The 21,163-nt window shown below is 46.7% G+C and overlaps 1 protein-coding gene across 2 annotated transcripts; it reads right to left on the bottom strand.

Annotated features, from left to right (window-relative positions):
• Nucleotides 1–240: 240 nt before the first annotated feature.
• On the bottom strand, nt 241–21,009 carry PPP1R14D (protein phosphatase 1 regulatory inhibitor subunit 14D). Of its 2 annotated transcripts, XM_030813801.1 has the most exons (6): nt 20,687–20,941; nt 4,276–4,306; nt 2,028–2,112; nt 955–1,038; nt 747–779; nt 434–548 (listed from the first exon to the last, which is right to left on the bottom strand). In XM_030813801.1, exons 1-6 carry the CDS (start codon nt 20,939–20,941, stop codon nt 434–436), a joined length of 603 nt encoding a protein of 200 aa, XP_030669661.1. The 2 variants fall into 2 exon arrangements, with proteins under 2 accessions (XP_030669663.1, XP_030669661.1); XM_030813803.1 differs by lacking the exons at nt 2,028–2,112; nt 4,276–4,306 and having other exon boundaries at nt 241–548; nt 20,687–21,009.
• Nucleotides 21,010–21,163: the final 154 nt, after the last annotated feature.

Here is a 21,163-nt window from a genome sequence, read left to right as displayed (position 1 = left end):
TGTACCTTAGGCAGATAATGTCTGCTTGGCCCCGAGGCCTTGCTAGATTGTGATCTCTCTGAAGTGGAGCTGTGTCCTTTGTCTTTGAATTCTCGAGTCCTTTGGATGGATGGATGGATGGATGGATGGATGAGGTGTGTGGGCACAGCCAAGTGACAGGTTGTGGCCTTCCTGTGTATCACTTCATTCTCTCCTTCCCCTGTCCCTCAGCACAAATATATTCCACACTCCATTGAGCTGGGGCTCCTAAAGGTTTTATCCACTTGGCTGCCAAGGAAGGCACTGGACAACAGCCAGCTCTCTCCCAGAGAGCCCAGCTGACAGAAACTAGCTGTGACCGCACAGACAGTAGGAGTATGCAAATGTCCCTCCTTGTCCACATTTCTTGTTTGTGTCCCAAGGAGCTATTTCCCTCTTAGCCAGATCTGGAGTTTCAGGGCAGGCCTGGCAGTGCTGAGGCTGCTAAAGATGGTCTCTCAGGCTTATTTCTGAGGCCGGCTGAGTCTCCGGAGTTTCTTGAGTTGACTGAGCAGCTCAGAGATAAAAGCCTGAGGGAGAAAGAGGAGTGAGACCAAGGCTTGGGGTCACAATTCACCCCCTACCCTGCCCTCCCTAATCTTCCCCTGCCCCTGACTTCCCAGAGAAGGGAGAAGGACCCACAGCCAAACCTTCCCTTCAAATACTACTCATTAGCTGCCTCCCCCATTGGGCCTCCTCTTACCCCAGACCAGCAGAACATCCCTTACCTCTGTGGGGTGGGGGCAGTTCCTGAGAATGGCCTAGATAGGAGAGAACACAGAGAGGGTCCCAAGTCATAGCACTTTTCCGCAAGTCCCCACCAATCTCCCAAGAATTCTCCCCTCTGGATTGGTTCTCTCCACTCCACCAAAGGAGGCAGAACCTGGGTTTCTGGGTTCCCACTGACCCAAGGCCAGCTTCTAGCCCCCATCCTACCTCCAGCTGAGTCTTCTGCTCCTCTGTGGATAGATCCATGAGAGCTTCCAGGTCAATCTCAGGCTCAGAAGGGGTTGCTTGATCCTATTGGGAAATCACATGGGTCTCAGAGGGGCCTGACCAGCCGGTGCTGGAATGAAGGTTACTGTCAGGGACTCAACCCATCTCTCTCCAATTTCCCATGGTTAGACTTTCTCCTCACTCAGAACACCCATTCGGTTTTCCATTCAACAGTAATTTACTAAACATATACTATATTTTGGCCGGGTGCAGTAGTTCATGCCTGTAATCCCAGCACTTCGGGAGGCCGAGGGAGGCAGATCACCTGAGGTCAGGAGTTCAAGACCAGCCTGGCCAACATGGTGAAATCCTGTCTCTACTAAAAATACAAAAATTAGCCGGGCATGGTGATGGATGCCTGTAATCCCAGCTACTTGGGAGGCTGAGGCAGGAGAATCACTTGAACCCGGAACCTGGGAGGCAGAGGTTGCAGTGAGCCGAGATTGTGCCACCGTACTCCATCCTGGGTGACAGAGGGAGACTGCGTCGCAAAAAAAATAAAAATAATAAAAAAGTTAAAGACATCTGATAACGGACTGTTACCCAAAAAAATACAAAGAATTATTGACCAGGCACAGTGGCTCACGCCTGTAATCCCAGCACTTTGGGAGGCTGAGGTGGGTGGATTATTTGAGGTCAGGAGTTTCGAGAGCAGCCTGGCCAACATGGCGAATCCTGTCTCTACTAAAAATGCAAAAAGTAGCCGAGCCTGGTGGCACATACCTGTAATCCCAGCTATTCGGGAGGCTGAGGCAGGAGAATTGCTTCAACCAGGGGGTGGAGGTTGCAGTGAGCGAAGATCGTGCCACTGCACTCCAGCCTGCCTGGGCAAGTCTCTGTCTCAAAACAAAACAAAAGCTGGCCACAGTGGCTCATGCCTGTAATCTCAGCACTTTGGGAGGCTGAGGCGGGTGTATCATTTGAGGTCAGGAGTTCGAGACCAGCCTGGCCAACATGGTGAAACCCCGTCTCTACTGAATATACAAAAATTAGCTGGGTGTGGTTGCGCATACCCGTAATCCCAGCTACTCCGGGAGCTGAGGCAGGAGAATCGATTGAACCCGGGAGGCAGAAGTTGTAGAGAATGGATCGCAAACACTGCACTCCAGCCTGGGTGACAGAACAAGACTGTCAAAAAAAAAAAAAATTAAATTACAAGAAGAAGATGAACAACACAATTGAAAAATGGACAAAAGATATGAACAGACACCCCACTAAATAAGATATATAGATGAAAAGTGAGTGTATAAAAAGATGCTCAACATCACATGTCATTAGGGAATTGCAAATTAAAACATTCATTCATTCATGTCATTCATTGCTGGTGGGAATGCAAAATGGTATGGCTACTTTGGAAGACAGTTTGGTGGTTTCTTACAAAACTAAACTTTTTTTTTTTTTTGAGACAAAGTATTGCTCTGTCACCCAGGCTGGAGTGCAATGGCATGATCAATGCTCACTGCAGCCTTGACCTCCCAGGCTCAAGGGATCCTCCCAAGTAGCTGGGACCACAGGTGCACACCACCACACCCAGCTAATTTTTTATTTTTTTGTAGAGACAGAAGTCTCAATATGTTGTCCAGGCTGGTCTCAAACTCCTGTCTGAAGTGATCCTCCCGCCTCTGCCTCCCAAAGCACTGGGATTACAGGCGTGAGCCACCATGCCCAGCCCTAAACACACTCTTACCATGCAGTCCATTAATTGCACTCCCTTGGTATTTACCCGAATGAGATGAAAACACATTCACACAAAAACCTGCACACAGATGACTGGGCGCGGTGGCTCACGCCTGTAATCCCAGTACTTTGGGAGGCTGAGGCGGGCTGATCACGAGGTCAAGAGATTGAGACCATCCTGGCTAACATGGTGAAACCCCGTCTCTACTAAAAATACAAAAAATTAGCCGGGCATGGTGGTGGGCACCTGTAGTCCCAGCTACTCGGGAGGCTGAGGCAGGAGAATGGTGTGAACCTGGGAGGCGGAGCTTGCAGTGAGCCAAGATGGCGCCACTGCACTCTAGCCTGGGCGACAGAGCAAGACTCCGTCTCAAAAAAAAAAAACAAAAAAAACCACATGCACACAGATGATCTATAGCATCTTTATTCATAATTGCCAAAACGTGGAAGCAACTAAGATAGTCTTCAGTAGGTGAATGGATAAACAAACTGGTATGTCCAGAGAATGGAATATTATTCACTGCAAAAATGAATGAGCTATCAAGCCAGGAAGAGTCACGGAGGAACCTAAAATGCATATGACAGTTAAATAAGCCAGTTTGAAGCCAGTCACAGTAGCATGCACCTGTATAGTCCCAAGGAGTCTAGCCTGGGCAAAAAGGTAGAGACCCTGTCTCAAAAAAAAAAAAAGAAGAAGCCAACCTAAATGCTCTATGATCCCAACAGTAAGACCTGCTGGAAAAAGTATGGCGATAGTAAAAAGATCAGTGATTGCCACAGGGGTAAGAGGGAGGAGGGACAAGTAGACCACAGGGGATTCTCAGGACAGTGAAACTCTTCTGTATGACACTATAACAGTGAATACGTGTCATGCACATTTGTCCAAAACCATAGAATGTACAACACCAACAGTGAAGCCTAATTTAAACCATGGACTTTGGTTGATAATGATGTGTCAATGTAAATTCATCGATTGTAACAAATAATATATAACCTTGCTGCTGGGTGGGGGATGTTGGGGGAAGCTATACATATGTGGGGGCAGGGAGATATGGGAAATATCTTTTACCTTATGCTGAATTTGTCTGTGAACCTAAAACTGCTCTAAAAAACAGGCCTATTAAAAAAGGACATGAGCTCAAATATAATTAATAAAATTAATATTTTACTGCTTCAACAAGGACATTCTTTCTGTTATCTTTTCATTTACCCATTTTACAGATGAAGAGGACTTTCTTAAGTGAAAACGATGTAGTAGTGAAGAAGACGACTACTAGTACAATTTAGTGCCACCTTTTTGATTCATGTGAAGGGCCACTGTTGCTTTTGCATTATCAGCACAAATGTCAACATACCGAAAAAGGCAAACAAAATCTTAGCATTGGCCAGGCGCGAGGCTGAGGCAGATGGATCACTTGAGGTCAGGAGTTCGAGACCAGCCTGGCCAACTTGGTGAAACCTCTATCTCTACTAAAAATACAAAAATTAGCCAGGTATGGTGCCATGCGCCTGTAATCCCAGCTACTTGGGAGGCTGAGGCAGGAGAATGGCTTGAACTCGGGAAGTGAGCCAATATTGCGCCACTGCACTCCAGCCTGGGCGACAAAGCAAGACTCTCTTTCTCAAAAAAAAAAATTTTTACCATTATTATGAAAATAATCACAGAACCTCTGAAAGAGTTCTTGGGAACCTCCATGGGTCACCAGACCACACTTCAAGAACTGATATGTTATCCATTTTTCTGTTGAGATTTTCAGTTTTTTTCTTACTGATTTAAGAACTCTTTAATTTATTGAATTTAGATTAACCCTAGATTCCACATATGATGGAAATAGCTATTGTGCTGGAGCGGTGCTGTTGGGGAAATACATGTATGTGTTTATATAGTTGAATCTAATGGTATTTTCCAGTGTGTATTGCTTTTTTTTTGAGATGGAGTGTTGCTCTTGTTGCCCAGGCTGGAGTGCAATGGCATGATCTCGGCTCTCCGCAACCTCCGCCTCCCGGGTTCAAGCAATTCTCTTGCCTCAGCCTCCCGAGCAGCTGGGATTACAGGCATGCGCCACCATGCCTGGCTAATTTTGTATTTTTAGTAGAGACAGGGTTTCTCCATGTTGGTCTGGCTGGTCTCGAACTCCCGACCTCAGGTGATCAGCCTGCCTTGGCCTCCCAAAGTGCTGGGATTACAGGCATGAGCCACTGTGCTCGGCGCTTTTTTTTTTTTTTCAGACAGGGTCTCGCTCTGTCACCCAGGCTGGAGTGCAGTGGTGCGATCACGGCTCACTGCAGCTTCAACTTCCCAGGCTCCAGCAATCCTCCCGCCTCAGCTTCCTGAGTAGCTAGGACCACAGATGTGCACCACCACGCCCAGCTGATTTTTATATTTGTGGTACAGATGTGGTTTCACCGTGTTGCCCAGGCTGGTCTCTAACTCCTGAGCTCAAGCAATCCACCCATGTCGTGCTCTGTCGCCCAGGCTGGAGTGCAGTGGAGCAATCTTGGCTCACTGCAAGCTCCGTCTCCCGGGTTCATGCCATTCTTCTGCGTCAGCCTCCCGAGTAGCTGGGACTACAAGCGCCCACCACCACACCCAGCTAATTTTTTTGTATTTTTAGTAGAGACGGGGTTTCACCATATTAGCCAGGATGGTCTCGATCTCCTGACCTCATGATCCGCCCGCCTTGGCCTCCCAAAGTGCTGGGATTACAGGTGTGAGCCACTGCACCCGGCCTTTTTTTTTTTAAATGCTTAACAAGTTCTTCCCATACTGACTTGGATACATATTTTATATTCACGTTTACAATTTTTCACTGGTTTGAGAATTTCACTTTTTTTTTTTTTTGAGGCAGAGTCTTACTCTGTTGCCCAGGCTGGAGGGCAGTGGCACAATCTCAGCTCACCGCAACTGCCCCATCCCAGGTTCAAGTGATTCTCAATGCCTCAGCCTCCTGAGTAGCTGGGACTACAGGAGTCCGCCACTGGGCCTGGCTAATTTTCGTATTTTTATTTATTTAATTTATTTATTTATTTATTTATTTATTATTATTTTTTGAGACGGAGTCTTGCTCTGTTGCCCAGGCTGAAGTGCAGTGGTGCGATCTCAACTCACTGCGACCTCCGCCTCCTGGGTTCACGCCATTCTCCTGCCTCAGCCTCCCGAGTAGCTGGGATTACAGGCACCCGCCACCATGCCCAGCTAATTTTTGTATTTTTAGTAGAGACAGGGTTTCATCATGTTAGCCAGCCTGGTCTCGATCTCCTGACCTCGTGATCCACCCACTTCGGCCTCCCAAAGTGCTGGGATTACAAGTGTGAGCCACCGTGCCCGGCCATAAATTTTTTTTTCTTTGAGATGGAGTCTCTGTTGCCCAGGCTGGAGTGCAGTGGCTTGATCTCGGCTCACTGCAACCTCCACCTCTCGGGTTCAAGCAATTCTCTTGCCTCAGCCTCCTGAATAGCTGGGATTACAGGCACCTGCCACCATGACGGCTAAGTTTTGTATTTTTAGTAGAGATGAGGTTTCACCATATTGACCAGGCTGGTCTTGAACTCCTGACCTCAAGTGATCTGCCCGCCTTAGCCTCCCAAAGTGCCGGGATTACAGGTGTGAACCACTGCGCCTGACCGAGAATTTCACCTTTCACATTTGATCAAATCCTTTGGAATTTATTCAACATACATGCCCAGTGCCTATTATTTACCTGGCATTGTGAACTTGGGAACTTCAGTGAGCAAAACAAAGATCCTGCCTCAAAAAGTCTATATCATGGTGGCAGTCAAGGAGACATAATAAAAAAAGACATAATAAGTAATTAAGTTATATAGGCCAGGTGCGGTGGCTCACGCCTGTAATCCCAGCACTTTGGGAGGCCGAGGCAGGTAGATCACGAGATCAGGAGATCGAGACCATCCTAGATAACACGGTGAAACCCCGTCTCTACTAAAAAAAAATACAAAAAAATTAGCCGGGCCTGTTGGTGGGTGCCTGCAGTCCCAGCTACTCAGGAGGCTGAGGCAGGAGGAGAATGGCGTGAACCCGGGAGGCGGAGCTTCCAACCTGGGAGACAGAGCGAGACTCTGTCTCCAAAAAAAAAAAAAAAAAAAAAAAGTAATTAAGTTATATAATTTGTTTAAAGGTAAGTGCTACTTGGGGAACTTTTTGGATGATAGAAATGTTCTTTATCTTGATTAGGGTGGTAGTTACGTATGGCAAAACACATCCAAATGCACACTTAAAAAGGCAAATTTAAGGTCAGGTGGGGTGGTTCACACCTGTAATCCCAGCAGTTTGGGAAGCCGAGGCGGGTGGATCACCTGAGATTGGGAGTTTGAGACTAGCCTAGCCAACATGGTGAAACCCCATCTCTACAAAAAAATACAAAAATTACCTGGGCATGGTGGATTGCGGCTGTAATCCCAGCTACTCGGGAGGCTGAGGCAGGAGAATTGCTTGAACCCGGGAGGCGGAGGTTGCAGTGAGCTGAGATCTCTCCATTGCACTCCAGCCTGGGTGACAGAGGGAGACTCCATCTCAAAAAAAAAGAAAAAGTGCAAATTTAATGCTATGTCAATTATACTTCAATAAAGTTGCTTTTGTAAAAAAAAAAAAAAAAAAAAGAAGAAGAAGAAGAAAGAAGAGAAAAGAAAGAAAATAAGTAAAAGAAAATGAAAAAGAAACCTCACCTACCTTCTCACTGCTCCCATTGCCAGTGGATAACCACTTTAACTATTTTGGTCCTTCCATACCTTTTTAAAAATAAATAGTGCCTAAGTTAGCCCTTTCACCTTAAGATCTAGATTTTCCCCTTTGCTTCCTTGATCTCTAGGTCATCTACTCAGCATTTATTTATTTTTATTCATTTTTTTTTATTCAAGGTGTCACGATGTCACTCTGTCACCCAGGCTGGAGTGTATTGGTGCGATCATAGCTCACTGCAGCCTGAAGCTCCTTGGGCTCAAGAAAACCTCCTGCTTCAGCCTCCTGAGTAGCTGTGACTACAGGCATGCTCCACCACACCTGGCAAATTTTTGTATTTCTTTGGAGAGGCAGGGCCAGGCCTGGCCTCTGCCTTGTTATTGAGTGCATCCTATGTACTCAGCATCGTGATGATACATATAGCAAGACAGAGAGGAGGACCCTGGCCTTGAAAAGCCTATAATTTATTGAGGGATACAGACAAGTGAAATGGCAGTTAACATACAGGGTGAGCCCAGGTGCAGTGGCTCATGCCTGTAATCCTAGCACTTTGGGAGGCTTAGGCAGGCAGGTCACTTGAGGTCAAGAATTCGAAACCAGACTTGCCAATATGGTGAAACCCTTTCTCTACTAAAAATACAAAAAAATTAGCTGGGCGTGGTGGCGGGCACCTTTAATCCCATCTACTCGGGAGGCTGAGGCTGAAGAATCGCTTGAACTCGGGAGGCTGAGATTGCAGTGAGCCAAGATCGCACCACTGAACTCCAGCCTGGGCAACAGAGTGAGACTCTGTCTCAAAAAAAAAAAAAAAAAAAAGACAAAAAACAATACAGCATGATAGGCACCCTGATGAGATACTATGGCAGCACATGGGAGGGGAACTTAACCAAGCCTGGGGTTCAGGAAGGCTTCCTAGGCAGTGAGCTCTAATCTGAGACCTGAAGGCCAAGTTAATGAGATATTTATGCTTCTGGTCATGATGAAGTTTATTCTCACAATTTAAGTCACTAGAAAACTAGACAAAATATATGAACAATGTTTTCAGACATTGGATGACAGGTAACTCGGGACTGTGATCCCAGAGATGAGGGACACAAAAGAGGTAAACTCCCATTGCCTCAGATTTCTTCCTGGAGGCAACTTCCAAATCACAGAGCAGAGTGATCCCAAACAGAGCACAGTGGTCTTGCTAAATTGATATGACAGATCAGAGTTTAAGAGGGGTGAGATGGCTGGAAGTTGCTGGACAAAGTTCTGGGAAGGAAGGAGGTATGCAGAAAGAGACCTCCAGAAATTTGCATAAAGGTTCTCTTGAATCTTTGTTGAAATCTTAAGATGCATATTCATAGAGTAAAATTTTCACAAGACCAGATACTATGAGGCACTGAAGGCAGAGAGGGAAACAGTTCCGAGACTCCACACAGCACTTGGAGACAAACTGAGTTTCAACCAGAGTGGACAGTTATTGTTGATCATGCAGGAGTTCAGTACAGACCTCAAAAGGGTCATGCTTACTGGGCATGGTGGCTTCTGCCTATAATCCTAGAATTCAGAAGGCTGACAGGGGAGGATCACTTGAGCTCAGGAGTTTGAGACCAGCCTGCGCAGCATAGTGAGACTCCGTCTCTACAAAAAAAGTTTAAAAATTATCCAGGTGTGGTGGCATACTCCTGTAGTCCCAGCTACGAGGGAAGCTAAGGAAAGAGCATCACTTGAGCCTGGGAAGCTGAGGTTGCAGTGAGCCCTGATTACATAACTGCCCTCCAGCATGGGCAACAGAACAAGACTCTGTCTCAAAAAATAATGATAATAATAATAATAATAACAAAGGTCAGGCTTCACTAGAGGGATAAATTATTCTCTAGATTAAAGACTACTCTAGGCTGGGCTCGGTGGCTCACGCCTGTAATCCCAGCACTTTGGGAGGCCGAGGTGGGCGGATCACGAGGTCAGGAGATCGAGACCATCCTGGCTAACATGGTGAAACCCTGTCTCTACTAAAAATACAAAAAAATTAACCAGGCGTGGTGGCAGGCGCCTGTAGTCCCAGCCACTCGGGAGGCTGAGGCAGGAGAATGGCATGAACCTGGGAGGCGGAGCTTGCAGTGAGCTGAGATTGCGCCACTGCACTCCAACCTGGGCGGCAGAGCGAGACAGTCTCAGAAAAAAAAAAAAAAAAAAAAAAAAAGGGGGCTACTCTAGACTAACCCTACCAAAGCTTAAAAGCAAGCTCAGACAGATCAAGCTGAACCGTAAGTAACTTAACCACCTACTAGAACAAAGCCAAACTAAAAATTCAGTCACTCAACATAAAATGTACAATGTCCAGTTTCTAATAAAAAATTACTAGTCATGCTAAGAAGCAGGAAAATGTGACCTATAACCAAGAGGGAAATTAGTCAATAAAAGCAGACCAAGCTCCTTCTGTCCCTTAACAATCTTGCTGCTCTCCCTCTCACTTTGGATTAAAAACTTTTTTTTTTGAGATGTAGTCTCACTCTGTTGCCCAGGCTGGAGTGCAGTGGCACGATCTCGGCTTACTGCAACCTCTGCCTCCCAGGTTCAAGCAATTCTCCTGCCTCAGCCTCCCAAGTAGCTGGGATTATAGGTGCGTGCCACCACGCCTGGCTAGTTTTTGTATTTTTAGTAGAGATGGGGTTTTACCATGTTGAGCAGGCTGGTCTCTTTTTTTTTTTTTTTTTTGGAGACGGAATCTCGCTCTTTCACCCAGGCTGGAGTGCAGTGGCGCGATCTCGGCTCACTGCAGGCTCCGCCCCCTGGGGTTCACGCCATTCTCCTGCCTCAGCCTCCCGCGTAGCTGGGACTACAGGCACCCGCCACCTAGCCCAGCTAATTTTTTTGTATTTTTAGTAGAGACGGGGTTTCACCATGTTAGCCAGGATGGTCTCGATCTCCTGACCTCGTGATCCGCCCACCTCGGCCTCCCAAAGTGCTGGGATTACAGGCGTGAGCCACCGCGCCCGGCCGAGCAGGCTGGTCTCTTAACTCCTGACCTCAGGTGATCCACCCACCTCAGCCTCCCAAAGTGTTGGGATTACAGGCGTGAGCCACCGAGCCTGGCCTAGATTAAAAAACTTAAAAAGCAGACCCAGAAAAGACATAAATGATAGAATTAGAGGACAAGGAAAACATAAACACAGTAATGAGAGATATGGAACATAAAAGAAAGAATCAGGCCAGGTACAGTGACTCACGCCTATAATCCCAGCACTCTGGGAGGCTGAGATGGGTGGCTCACTTGAGGTCAGGAGTTTGAGAGTTTGAGACCAGCCTGGCCAGCATGGTGAAACCCCGTCTCTACTAAAAATACAAAAATTTAGCCAGGTGTTCTGGCGTGCACCTGTAATCCCAGTTACTCGGGAGGCTGAGGCAGCAGAATGGCTTGAACCCGGGAGGTGGAGGTTGCAGTGAGCCAAGATCATGCCACTGCCCTCCAGCCAGGGTGACAGAGCAAGACTCTGTCTCAAAATAAAATAAAAATATAAATAAATAAATAAATAAATAACTAAAAGGACCAGCCAGGCACAGTGGCTCATGCCTTAATCTCAGCACTTTGGTGGGGGCTAAGACAGGAGAGTGCCTGAGGCCAGGAGTTTGAGACCAGCCTGGGCATCATAGCAAGAACTCTTCTCCATTAAAAAAAATAATAAGAAGAAAAAAAGAACCAGTCCAGGTACCATGGCTCACGCCTGTAATCCTAGCACTTCGGAGGCTGAGGTGGTTATCACCTGAGGTCAGGGATTCAAGACCGGCCTGGCTAACATGGTGAAACCCCATCTCTACTAAAAATACAAAAATTAGCCAGACATGGTGGGCATGCCTGTAATCCCAGCTACTCAGGAGGCTAAGGCAGGAGAATTGCTTGAACCAGGAAGGCACACACACACACACACACACACACACACACACACACACACATATATATATAAATTAAATAATAATAAAAAATAAAAAAGTATCAGTCTTGCCCCCCAAACCATCATTATATCATTTTTGATATTCAATATATGTATAGTCATGTGCCACATAACGATGTTTCAGTCAATAACTAACCACATATACAATTGGTAATCCCAGGCCGGGCGCGGTGGCTCAAGCCTGTAATCCCAGCACTTTGGGAGGCCGAGACGGGCGGATCACGAGGTCAGGAGATCGAGACCATCCTGGCTAACACGGTGAAACCCCGTCTCTACTAAAAATACAAAAAAATTAGCCGGGCGTGTTGGCGGGCGCCTGTAGTCCCAGCTACTCGGAGAGGCTGAGGCAGGAGAATGGCGTGAACCCGGGAGGCTAAGCTTGCAGTGAGCGGAGATCGCGCCACTGCACTCCAGCCTGGGGCACAGAGCAAGACTCCGTCTCAAAAAAAAAAAAAAAAAAAAAAAAAAAGAACAATTGGTAATCCCATAATGTTATAATGGGGTCGGGCTCGGTGGCTCATGCCTGTAATCCCAACACTTTCAGAGGCCAAGGCAGGTGGATCACTTGAGCTCAGGAGTTTGAGACCAGCCAGGGAAACATGATGAAACCCCGTCTCTACAAAAAATGAAAAAATTACCCGGGTGTGGTGGCCTGTGCCTGTGCTCCCAGCTACTTGGAAGGCTGAGGTGGGAGGCTGGCTTGAGCCCAGGAGGTGGAGGTTGCAATGAGCCAAGATCAAGCCACTGCACTCCAGCCTGGGTCAAAGGGCCAGAATCTATCTCAAAAAAAAAAAAAATAAAATAATGGAGGCCAGGAGCAGTGGCTCACACCTGTAATCCCAGCACTTTGGGAGGCCAAGGTGGGCGGATCACCTGAGGTCAGGAGTTTGAGACCAGCCTGGCTAACATGAGGAAACTCTGTCTCTACTAAAAATACAAAAATAAGCCTAGTGTGGTGACCCGTGCCTGTAATCCCAGCTACTCAGGAGGCTGAGGTAGGAGAATCGCTTGAACCTGGGAGGAGGAGGTTGCAGTGAACTGAGATCACACCACTGCACTCCAGCCTGGGTGACGGAGCAAGACTTTGTCTCAAAAAAAAAAAAAAGGAGATTATAATGGAGCTGAAAGTTTCCTATTGCCTTGTGACATTGTAGCCGTCATAATGTCATAATGCAAGGCATTAGTTACATATTTGTGATGCTGGTGTAAACAAATCTACTGTACTGCAGTTGTATAAATGTATAGCACATACAATTACGCACAGTACAGAATACATATAATGATAATAAATAACTATATTAGTTTATGTGTTTACTATACTATACTTTTTATCATTATTTTAGGGTGTTCTTCTACTCACTAAACAAACAAAAAAGTTACTGTAAAACAGTCACAGGGAGATTCCTCAGGAGGTATTCCAGAAGAAGGCACTGTTGGAGATGACAGCTGCATGCCTGTTATTGCCCCTAAAGACCTTCCAGTGGCACAAGAAGTGGAGGTGGAAGATAGTGATATTGATGAGCCTGATCCTATTGAGGCTAATGTATGTGCTTATGTATTCGGTTAAAAAAAAAGTTCAAAAAGTTAAAAAAAAATTAAAAATTTTAAAAATAGAACAAAGCTCCAGCCTGGTCAACATGGTGAAACCCCATCTCTACAAAAAATACAAAAATTAGCCAGGCGTGGTCTTGTGCGCCTGTAGTCCCAGCTATTTGGGAGGCTGAGGTAGGAGAATCACTTGAACCCAGGAGGTCGAGGCTGCAGTGAGCCATGTTCATGCCACTGCACTCCAGCCTGGGTAACAAAGTGAGACCTTGTCTAAAAAAAAAAAGCTTGTAGAATAAGCATATAAAGAAAGAAAATATTTCTGTACAACTGTAAAATGTGTTTGTGTTTTAGACTGTTATTACAAAACAGTCAAAAAGTTAAAAAATTAAAAAGCTTAGGGCCGGGTGTAGTGGCTCACATCTGTAATCCCAGCACTTTGGAAGGCTGAGGTGGGAGGATTGCTTGAGTCCAGGAGTTCGAGAACAGCCTGGGCAACATGGCAGACCCCATCTCTATTTAAAAAAAAAAAAATTTAAGTTTATAAAGTAAAAAAGTTACAGTAATCTGAAGTTAGCTTATTACTGAAGAAAGAAAAAAAAAATTATAGGCTGGGCACAGTGGCTCATGCCTGTAATCCCAGTACTTTGGGAGGTCAAGGCAGGCAGATTGCTTGAGACCAGAAGTTCGAGACCAGCCTGGGAAACATAGTGAGACCTTGTCTCAAAAAAAAAAAAAAGGAAAGAAAAGAAAGAAAAAAAGATTTTTATAAATTTAGTGTAGCAGCTGGTTATGGTGGTTCATGCCTATAATCCCAACACTTTGATTTGTATTTTTTTTTTTTTTTGAGACAGAGTCTCGCTGTGTCACCCAGGCTGGAGTGCAGTGGTCAGTCTCGGCTCACCATAAGCTCTGCCTCCCAGGTTCACGCCATTCTCCTGCCTCAGCCTCCTGAGTAGCTGGGACTACAGGTGCCTGCCACCACGCCCGGCTAATTTTTTGTATTTTTAGTAGAGACATGGTTTCACCGTGTTAGCCAGGATGGTCTCAATCTCCTGACCTCGTGATCCACCCACCTCAGCCTCCCAAAGTGCTGGGATTACAGGTGTGAGCCACCGTGCCCCGCCGATCCCAACACTTTGAAAGTCCACGGCAGGAGGATCGCTTGAGGTCAGGAGTTCAAAACCAGATTTTTTTTGGGGGGGGATGGAGTTTCACTCTTGTTGCCCAGGCTGGAGTGCAATGGCGTGATCTCAGCTCACTGCAAACTCTGCCTCCCGGGTTCAAGTGATTCTCCTGCCTCAGCCTCCCGAGAAGCTGGGATTACAGGTGCCTACCACCATGTCCTGCTAATTTTTGTATTTTTTTAGTAGAGACGGGGTTTCGCCATGTTGGTCAGGCTGGTCTCAAATTCCCAACCTCAGATGATCCACCCGCCTTGGCCTCCCAAAGTGCTGGGATTACAGGCGTGAGCCACCATGCCTGGCCTCAAGACCAGTTTTTTAAAACTTAAAAAGACATTTTGTTGTTATTGTTGTTTTGTGGAGTGTTTTTTTGTTTTTGTTTGTTGTTGTTCTGTGGAGTGTTTTCTTGTTTTTGTTTTTGTTTTTGAGATAAGGTCTCATTCTGTCACCCAGGCTGCAGTGCAGTGGCACAATCATGGCTTACCGCAGCCTCAACCTCCTGGGCTCAAGCAATCCTCCTACCTCAGCCTCTCAAGTAGCTGGGACTACAGGTGCACACCACCACATCCAGCTAATTTTTTTTTTTTTTTTTTTACAGAGTTTTGCTCTTGTCACCCAGGCTGGAATGCAATGGTGCAATCTTGGCTTACTGCAACCTCTGTCTCCTGGGTTCAAGCGATTCTCCTGCCTCAGCCTCCCAAGTTGCTGGGATTACAGGTGGCCACCACCATGCCTGGTTAATTTTGTATTTTTAGTAGAGACGGGGTTTTACCATGTTGGCCAGGCTGACTGGGCTCTCTAACTCCTGACCTCAGGTGATCCGTCCACTTCGGCCTCCCAAAGTGCTGGGATTACAGGCATGAGCCACTGCGCCTGGCCCCTGGCTAATTAAAAAAAATTTTTTTTGTAGAGTGGGGTCCCACTATGTTGCCCAGGCTGGTCCTGAACTCCTGGGCTCAAGCAATCCTCCTGCCTCGGCCTCTCAAGTGCTAGGATTACAGTTATGAGCCACTGTACCCAGCAGGAAAAAAAGAATTTAGTGCAGCCTAAGTGTACAGTATAAAATCTACAGTAATGTCCTAGGCCCTCACATTCACTCACCATTCACTCACCAACTCACCCAGAACAACTTCCAGTCCTGCAAGCTCCATTCATAGTAAGTAACCCATATAGTTGTGCCATTTAAAATCTTTTCTACCATATTTTTACTATACCTTTTCTATGTTTAGATATATAAATACTTAGCATTATATTACAGCTGCCTACAGTATTCAGTACAGTAACCTGCTGTACAGGTTTGTAGCCCAGGAATAATAGCTACACCATATAGCCTACATGTGTGGTAGGCTATACCATCTAGGTTTGTGTACATACACTCTATGATGTTTGCACAATGATGAAATTGCTTAACAATGTAGCATTTCACAGAATGTATCCCTGTGGTTAAGCAGGGCATGACTATATATTGAATATAATGTATGTGTATTACTGAGTACAAGACTGCCACTGCAGACTGGGTGCAGTGGCTCACCCCTGTAATCCCAGCACTTTGGGAGGCCAAGGTGGGAAGATTGCTTGAGCCCAGTTGTTAAAGACGAGCCTGGACAACATAGCAAGACTCCATCTCTATTAAAAAAAAAAAATAAGGACTACTACTGCAATCTGGTGTTGAGAATATGGGCTCACATCACAGTCCAAATACTCTTGCCCTCAAATAATTTTTGAACTCTCAGAACATAAGTAGATATATAAAACAACCCCTACTGAGATGAACAAGTGTGAAACATGTGACTCTATGTCACGTAGGGTGGTTTCCTGGAAGCTGCTGCCTGATTTGACTCCCTTTCTTACCTCCTCTCCATACCCAGGGCCCTTACTCCTGACCTCTCCACTAGGGAGACCAGCAATGAAATAAGGCTCAGATGAACCAACAATTTTCTTTCCTTTTCTTATAGAGGCAATCAAGTTAAACACAAATGTTTGTTTCACACATTCATTGACAATACTTTTTTTTTTTTTTTGAGATAGGGTCTTGCTTTGTCACCCAGGCTGGAGTGTAGTGGCACGATCATGGCTCACTGCAGCCTTGACCTCCCAGGCTCAAGCAATCCTCCCACCTCAGCCTCCAAAGTGGTTGGGACCACAGGCACACACCACCACACCCTGCTAATTGTTTGTATTTTTTTGGACAGGGTTTCACCATATTACCTATGCTAATCTCGAACTCTTAGACTCAGGCAATTTGCCCACCTCAGCCTCCCAAAGTGCTGGGATTATAGGCATGAGCCACTGCGCCCAGCTGACAATACTTTTTTTAAGTCAAAAGCTTAATAGAATTATTAATTTAAAAATGTTACTATATCAAAAAGGAAGCTACAGGAAAGGAATGTTTCAAAACTCTGGGATGGTCAACAGTGTCCCTTGCTAATGTGAACATTAGATTTACCCCCAAGGCAGTGACTGGTGACCTTGGCTGGAGCTCTCAACAGAGTGGTGGAAACAGAAGCCGGATTCCAGTGGATTGACTGATGACAGGCAGGGAAAAAGTAAATAAGGCTGTGAGTGTGGACAAGTCCTTTAAGGAGTTTGGCTCTAAAGTGACAAGAAATGGGGGATGCCAGGCCAGGCGCGGTGGCTCATTCCTGTAATCCCAGCACTTTGGGAGGCTGAGGCGGGTGGGTCACCTGAAGTCAGTAGTTTGAGACCAGACTGGCCAACATGGTGAAACCCCATCTCTACTAAAAATACAAAAAATTAGCCAGGTGTGGTGGTGGGCGCCTGTAATCCCAGCTACTTGAAAAGCTGAGGTAGGAGAATCACTTGAACCTGGGAGGCGGAGGTTGCAGTGAGCCGAGGTCGTGCCATTGTATTCCAGCCTGGGCAACAAGAGTGAAACTCTGTCTCAAAAAAAAAAAAAAAAAGGAAAAGAAAAGAAATAGAGGTGATGGTAACAAAAGGGGTGCATGTTGGGCAAGGGTCTCCATAAAATAGAAGAAACTCATGCGTGTTTAAGTCCCTACTTAGAAGGCAAATCATGCTCTACCTCCGGACAACAGGAGCTCTAGGACCCCAAGTCTGCGTCCCCAGACTTGGTTCCTCCGAAGACCCCATACCAGGCTGCACATCCAGGGAGAAGAGGTAGGGCCCTCCAACAAAGGAAGATTGGTCCCAAGATACTAAACAAGTAAAGTGTTGCATCCTTATATGCTTTCCCACTGCTGCTGTCTAAGGCGGGTGTCTGGGGTAGAGCCCTGGTGGGTGGGCAGGGGCTCTCCATAAACTGGAATGGAGCAGAGTAAGGCTGGAGACTGTGCTGTCTTGACCTCTGCCCAAGATGACCAACCACCTGGGGCTTCCCCAGCCACTTAACTGCTTCCTGCTGAAAAGAGCAGGGATTGGGAGAGAAACTGCCACCTGGCACCTTTGGACAATTACCATGGCAGTCACAGGCCAGGCATTTTATTCCAGTCATTGCCTTGGAGCGCTCCTCCCACATGTCTTGCTTTCTGTGTTACAGGCTTATTACTGTACAGCCTCCAGCCCTCCACTTTCATCTTGCAAAACAAGGTTCTTTAGCTACTGTCTTTCTTTGATGCCTGGAAGGATTTGCCCTGGAGTGTCAGAAATTTGAGACTGTATGCAAGTGCACAATAAACAATCTGAAATTGAAACTGATCCAGTGGAGAGTGCTGGAATTAGGGAAGAGTAGTGGATATGTCCTGCAAGGTCAGAGCAGACACAGGCCAAGATAGTTTGCCTCCCAGCTCCAAGGGGTCTCCCCACCCTCAGTGAGTGGGCTTGGGAGGTAGATGCTTGGGATGCTGCATCTTTGGTCAACACCTTGACCAAACTGACACATGACCCAGTTAGTTTTGAGATAGACTGGGTCACATCAATCATTCTTCACCACCTGCAACCCTAGGACTGCTGATAACCCTTACCCACAGGAATTATAGGGCCCTGCTGCCCCAAAAAGATAGGATCTGAGTCAACAAGAAAGAGAAACAAGGACAACATATTTTGAACTCCTGGCTAGCTTGGCCTATGGTTCTTAGCCAAGCCACACATTAGAACCAATTGTGGAGCTTATAAAAAATGCCCAGTATCTGGACTCCACCGTAGTAGATTTAAATTCAGTTGAGGAGGAGCCGGGGTATCTGTTTTTTTTCTTAAGTATTTCAGGTGTGGAGAACCATTGGCTGCTCAAATAAATGGCCAGGTTCCACACCTGGTCCCAAGGCTTCCTAGTTGTGTGACCTTGGGCAAGTTACTCAACATCTGTAAACCTCCATTCCCTCAGCTGTAAAGCAGTATCTGCTGGCCAGGCATGGTGGCTCACACCTATAATCCCAGCACCTTGAGAAGCCAAGATTGGAGGATCGTTCGAGCCCAGGAGTTCAAGACCAACCTGGGCAACATAGCAAGATCTCATCTCTATAAAAAAAAGGAAAACAGTACCTGTTTAATGGAGTTGTGGGGAGGATTAAATGAAAGAATGCATGCCAGTGCCTGGCATTGTGCCTAGCACGTAGTTAAGTGTTCAGAATGTTATTCTTATTGCTGGAACAGCAGTTGTTACCTCTCTAGAATCCAGGTTTGAAGGTATGTAAGTAAGAAAGTGCCATTTCCAGTGACCAGGGACCAAGATCTGTCCTTTTCCCAGAGTGGGGTTGAAGAGTGTTAGTCAGAGCCAGGGTCAAAGATTGCTTAGGTCCCGGTATTAGCACTCAACTTTGGTTACTCTTAACATTCTAGTTCTGCACTGTCCATTCTGAAATAACGAAAATGTTCTATATTTGTGCTGACAACATAGTAGTCACTAGCCACATGGGGCTATTTAACACTTGAAATGTGGCCCATGTTGGCTGGGCGCGGTGGCTCACGCCTGTAATCCCAGCACTTTGGGAGGCTGAGGTGGGCGGATCACCTGAGGTTGGGAGTTCGAGACCAGCCTGACCAACATGGAGAAACCCCATCTCTACTAAAAATACAAAATTAGTCAGGCACGGTGGTGCATGCCTGTAATCCCAGCTACTCGGGAGGCTGAGGCAGGAGAATTGCTTGAACTTGGGAGGCAGAGGTTGCAGTGAGCCAAGATCACGCCATTGTACTCCAGGCTGGGTGACAGAGTAAGACTTGGTCTCAAAAAAAAAAAAAAAAAGAAAGAAAAAAAGAAGGCCGGGCGCGGTGGCTCACGCTTGTAATCCCAGCACTTTGGGAGGCCGAGGCGGGCGGATCACGAGGTCAGGAGATCGAGACCACGGTGAAACCCTGTCTCTACTAAAAATACAAAAAAATTAGCCGGGCGTGGTGGCGGGCGCCTGTAGTCCCAGCTACTCGGAGAGGCTGAGGCAGGAGAATGGCGTGAATCTGGGAGGCGGAGCTTGCAGTGAGCCGAGACTGCGCCATTGCACTCCAGCCTGGGCGACAAAGCAAGACTCTGTCTCAAAAAAAAAAAAAAAAAAAAAAAAAAACGGAAAGAAAAAAAGAAAAAGAAAAAAGAAATGTGGCCCATGTGACTGGGGAACTGAATAATTTTATTTAATTATAACTCATTTAAAGTCAAACAGCTACACATGGCTGATGGCTACAGAATTGGAAAATGTAGCTCTAGGCTGGGCATGGTGGTGCACACCTGTAATCCCAGCACTTTGAGAGTTCGAGGCAGGCAGACTGTTTGAGCACAGGAGTTCAATACCAGCCTGGGCAACACGGTGAAAAGCTGTCTCTACAAAAAAATTTGCCAGGCGTGGTGGTACGCACCTGTAGTCCCAGCTACTCAGGAGGCTGAAGTGGGAGGATGGCTTGAACCCAGCAGGCAGAGCAGTGAGCTGAGATTGCACTACTGCATTCCAGCCTGTGCAACAGGGCAAGACTTTGTCTCAAAAACAAACAAACAAAAAAAAAAGAAAGAAAGAAAAAGAAAAGAAAAGAAAAGAAAATGTAGCTCTGGACATGTATGTGCATTGAGGATGGGAGTAAATAAAGATATAAAATTCGCCGGGCACGGTGGCTCACGCTTGTAATCCCAGCACTTTGGGAGGCCGAGGCGGGCGGATCACGAGGTCAGGAGATCGAGACCACGGTGAAACCCCGTCTCTACTAAAAATACAAAAAATTAGCCGGGCATGGTGGCGGGCGCCTGTAGTCCCAGCTACTTGGAGAGGCTGAGGCAGGAGAATGGCATGAACCCGGGAGGCAGAGCTTGCAGTGAGCTGAGATTGCGCCACTGCACTCCAGCCTGGGCGACAGAGCAAGACTCCGTCTCAAAAAAAAAAAAAAAAAGATGTAAAATTTTGAAAAATAGTGTGACCAAGCATTTTCCCTTCTATTGTCTCGCTTGAGCCTCAGAAAGTCCTATAAAGGAGATATAACAGGCACTAACAGCCCTATTATAGATTAGGGATGTTAAAAGACCTTTTCCAGATCACAAAGAGCATTAGAGGCACAGCCAAGCCTAGAGGGAGGCAGACTTCTGCACTTCAAACCGATGCTTCTTTCTTTCAGCAGTTACAAAAGCTTTCTCTTCACAGAAGCACCTCACATCAGCCCTCCAGCTCCTGTGAAGGTCTCAGTGCCCTGGGTGGGCCCCAGGCCCCCTATCTCCTCCCACTCTCCGCTGTGCTACCCACCTGGAAGAGCTCCTGAACTTGAGCATCCACCCATTGCTCCATCTCCAGCCAGCGCTGGACCTGGCCCCGGTCATACTTCACTGTCAGGCGGCTGGGTCTCCGGGACCTGGGTATCTTGGAGGAGTCCGGGTGGGACTTGGACTCTGAGTCTGTGGATGATGTCCTCCTCCTCCCAGAAGCCCAGTGGACCTTCTTACGTGGGTTCTCCCCGTCTGGGCTGGGAGATGTGCAGGAAGCAGGGCTTGAAGACAGCATGGAAGGATAGGTCTGGGCAAGGAGCTGGGAAAAACCACCAGTTCAGAGCAGGGCCATGGAGGGAAGTGAGGAGACAGAGAACAGGAGAGGCCAGCAGAGAAGAATGAAGGCAGGAGGAGGGCCAAGGCTCCCAGGGAGGGGCAAGGGCAAAGATCAATAGGACTTTGGTGCTGGGAATGCCAGTCTCCTGGCTCCTCACTGCCAGCCAGTGAGTGGCACTCC

The sequence above is a fragment of the Nomascus leucogenys genome, chromosome 6 (genome assembly GCF_006542625.1).
Source record: "Nomascus leucogenys isolate Asia chromosome 6, Asia_NLE_v1, whole genome shotgun sequence".
NCBI classification, from domain to species: domain Eukaryota; kingdom Metazoa; phylum Chordata; class Mammalia; order Primates; family Hylobatidae; genus Nomascus; species Nomascus leucogenys.
The sequence above is the reverse complement of the archived record's forward strand: the minus strand, read 5'-3'. Positions and strand labels throughout refer to the sequence as shown.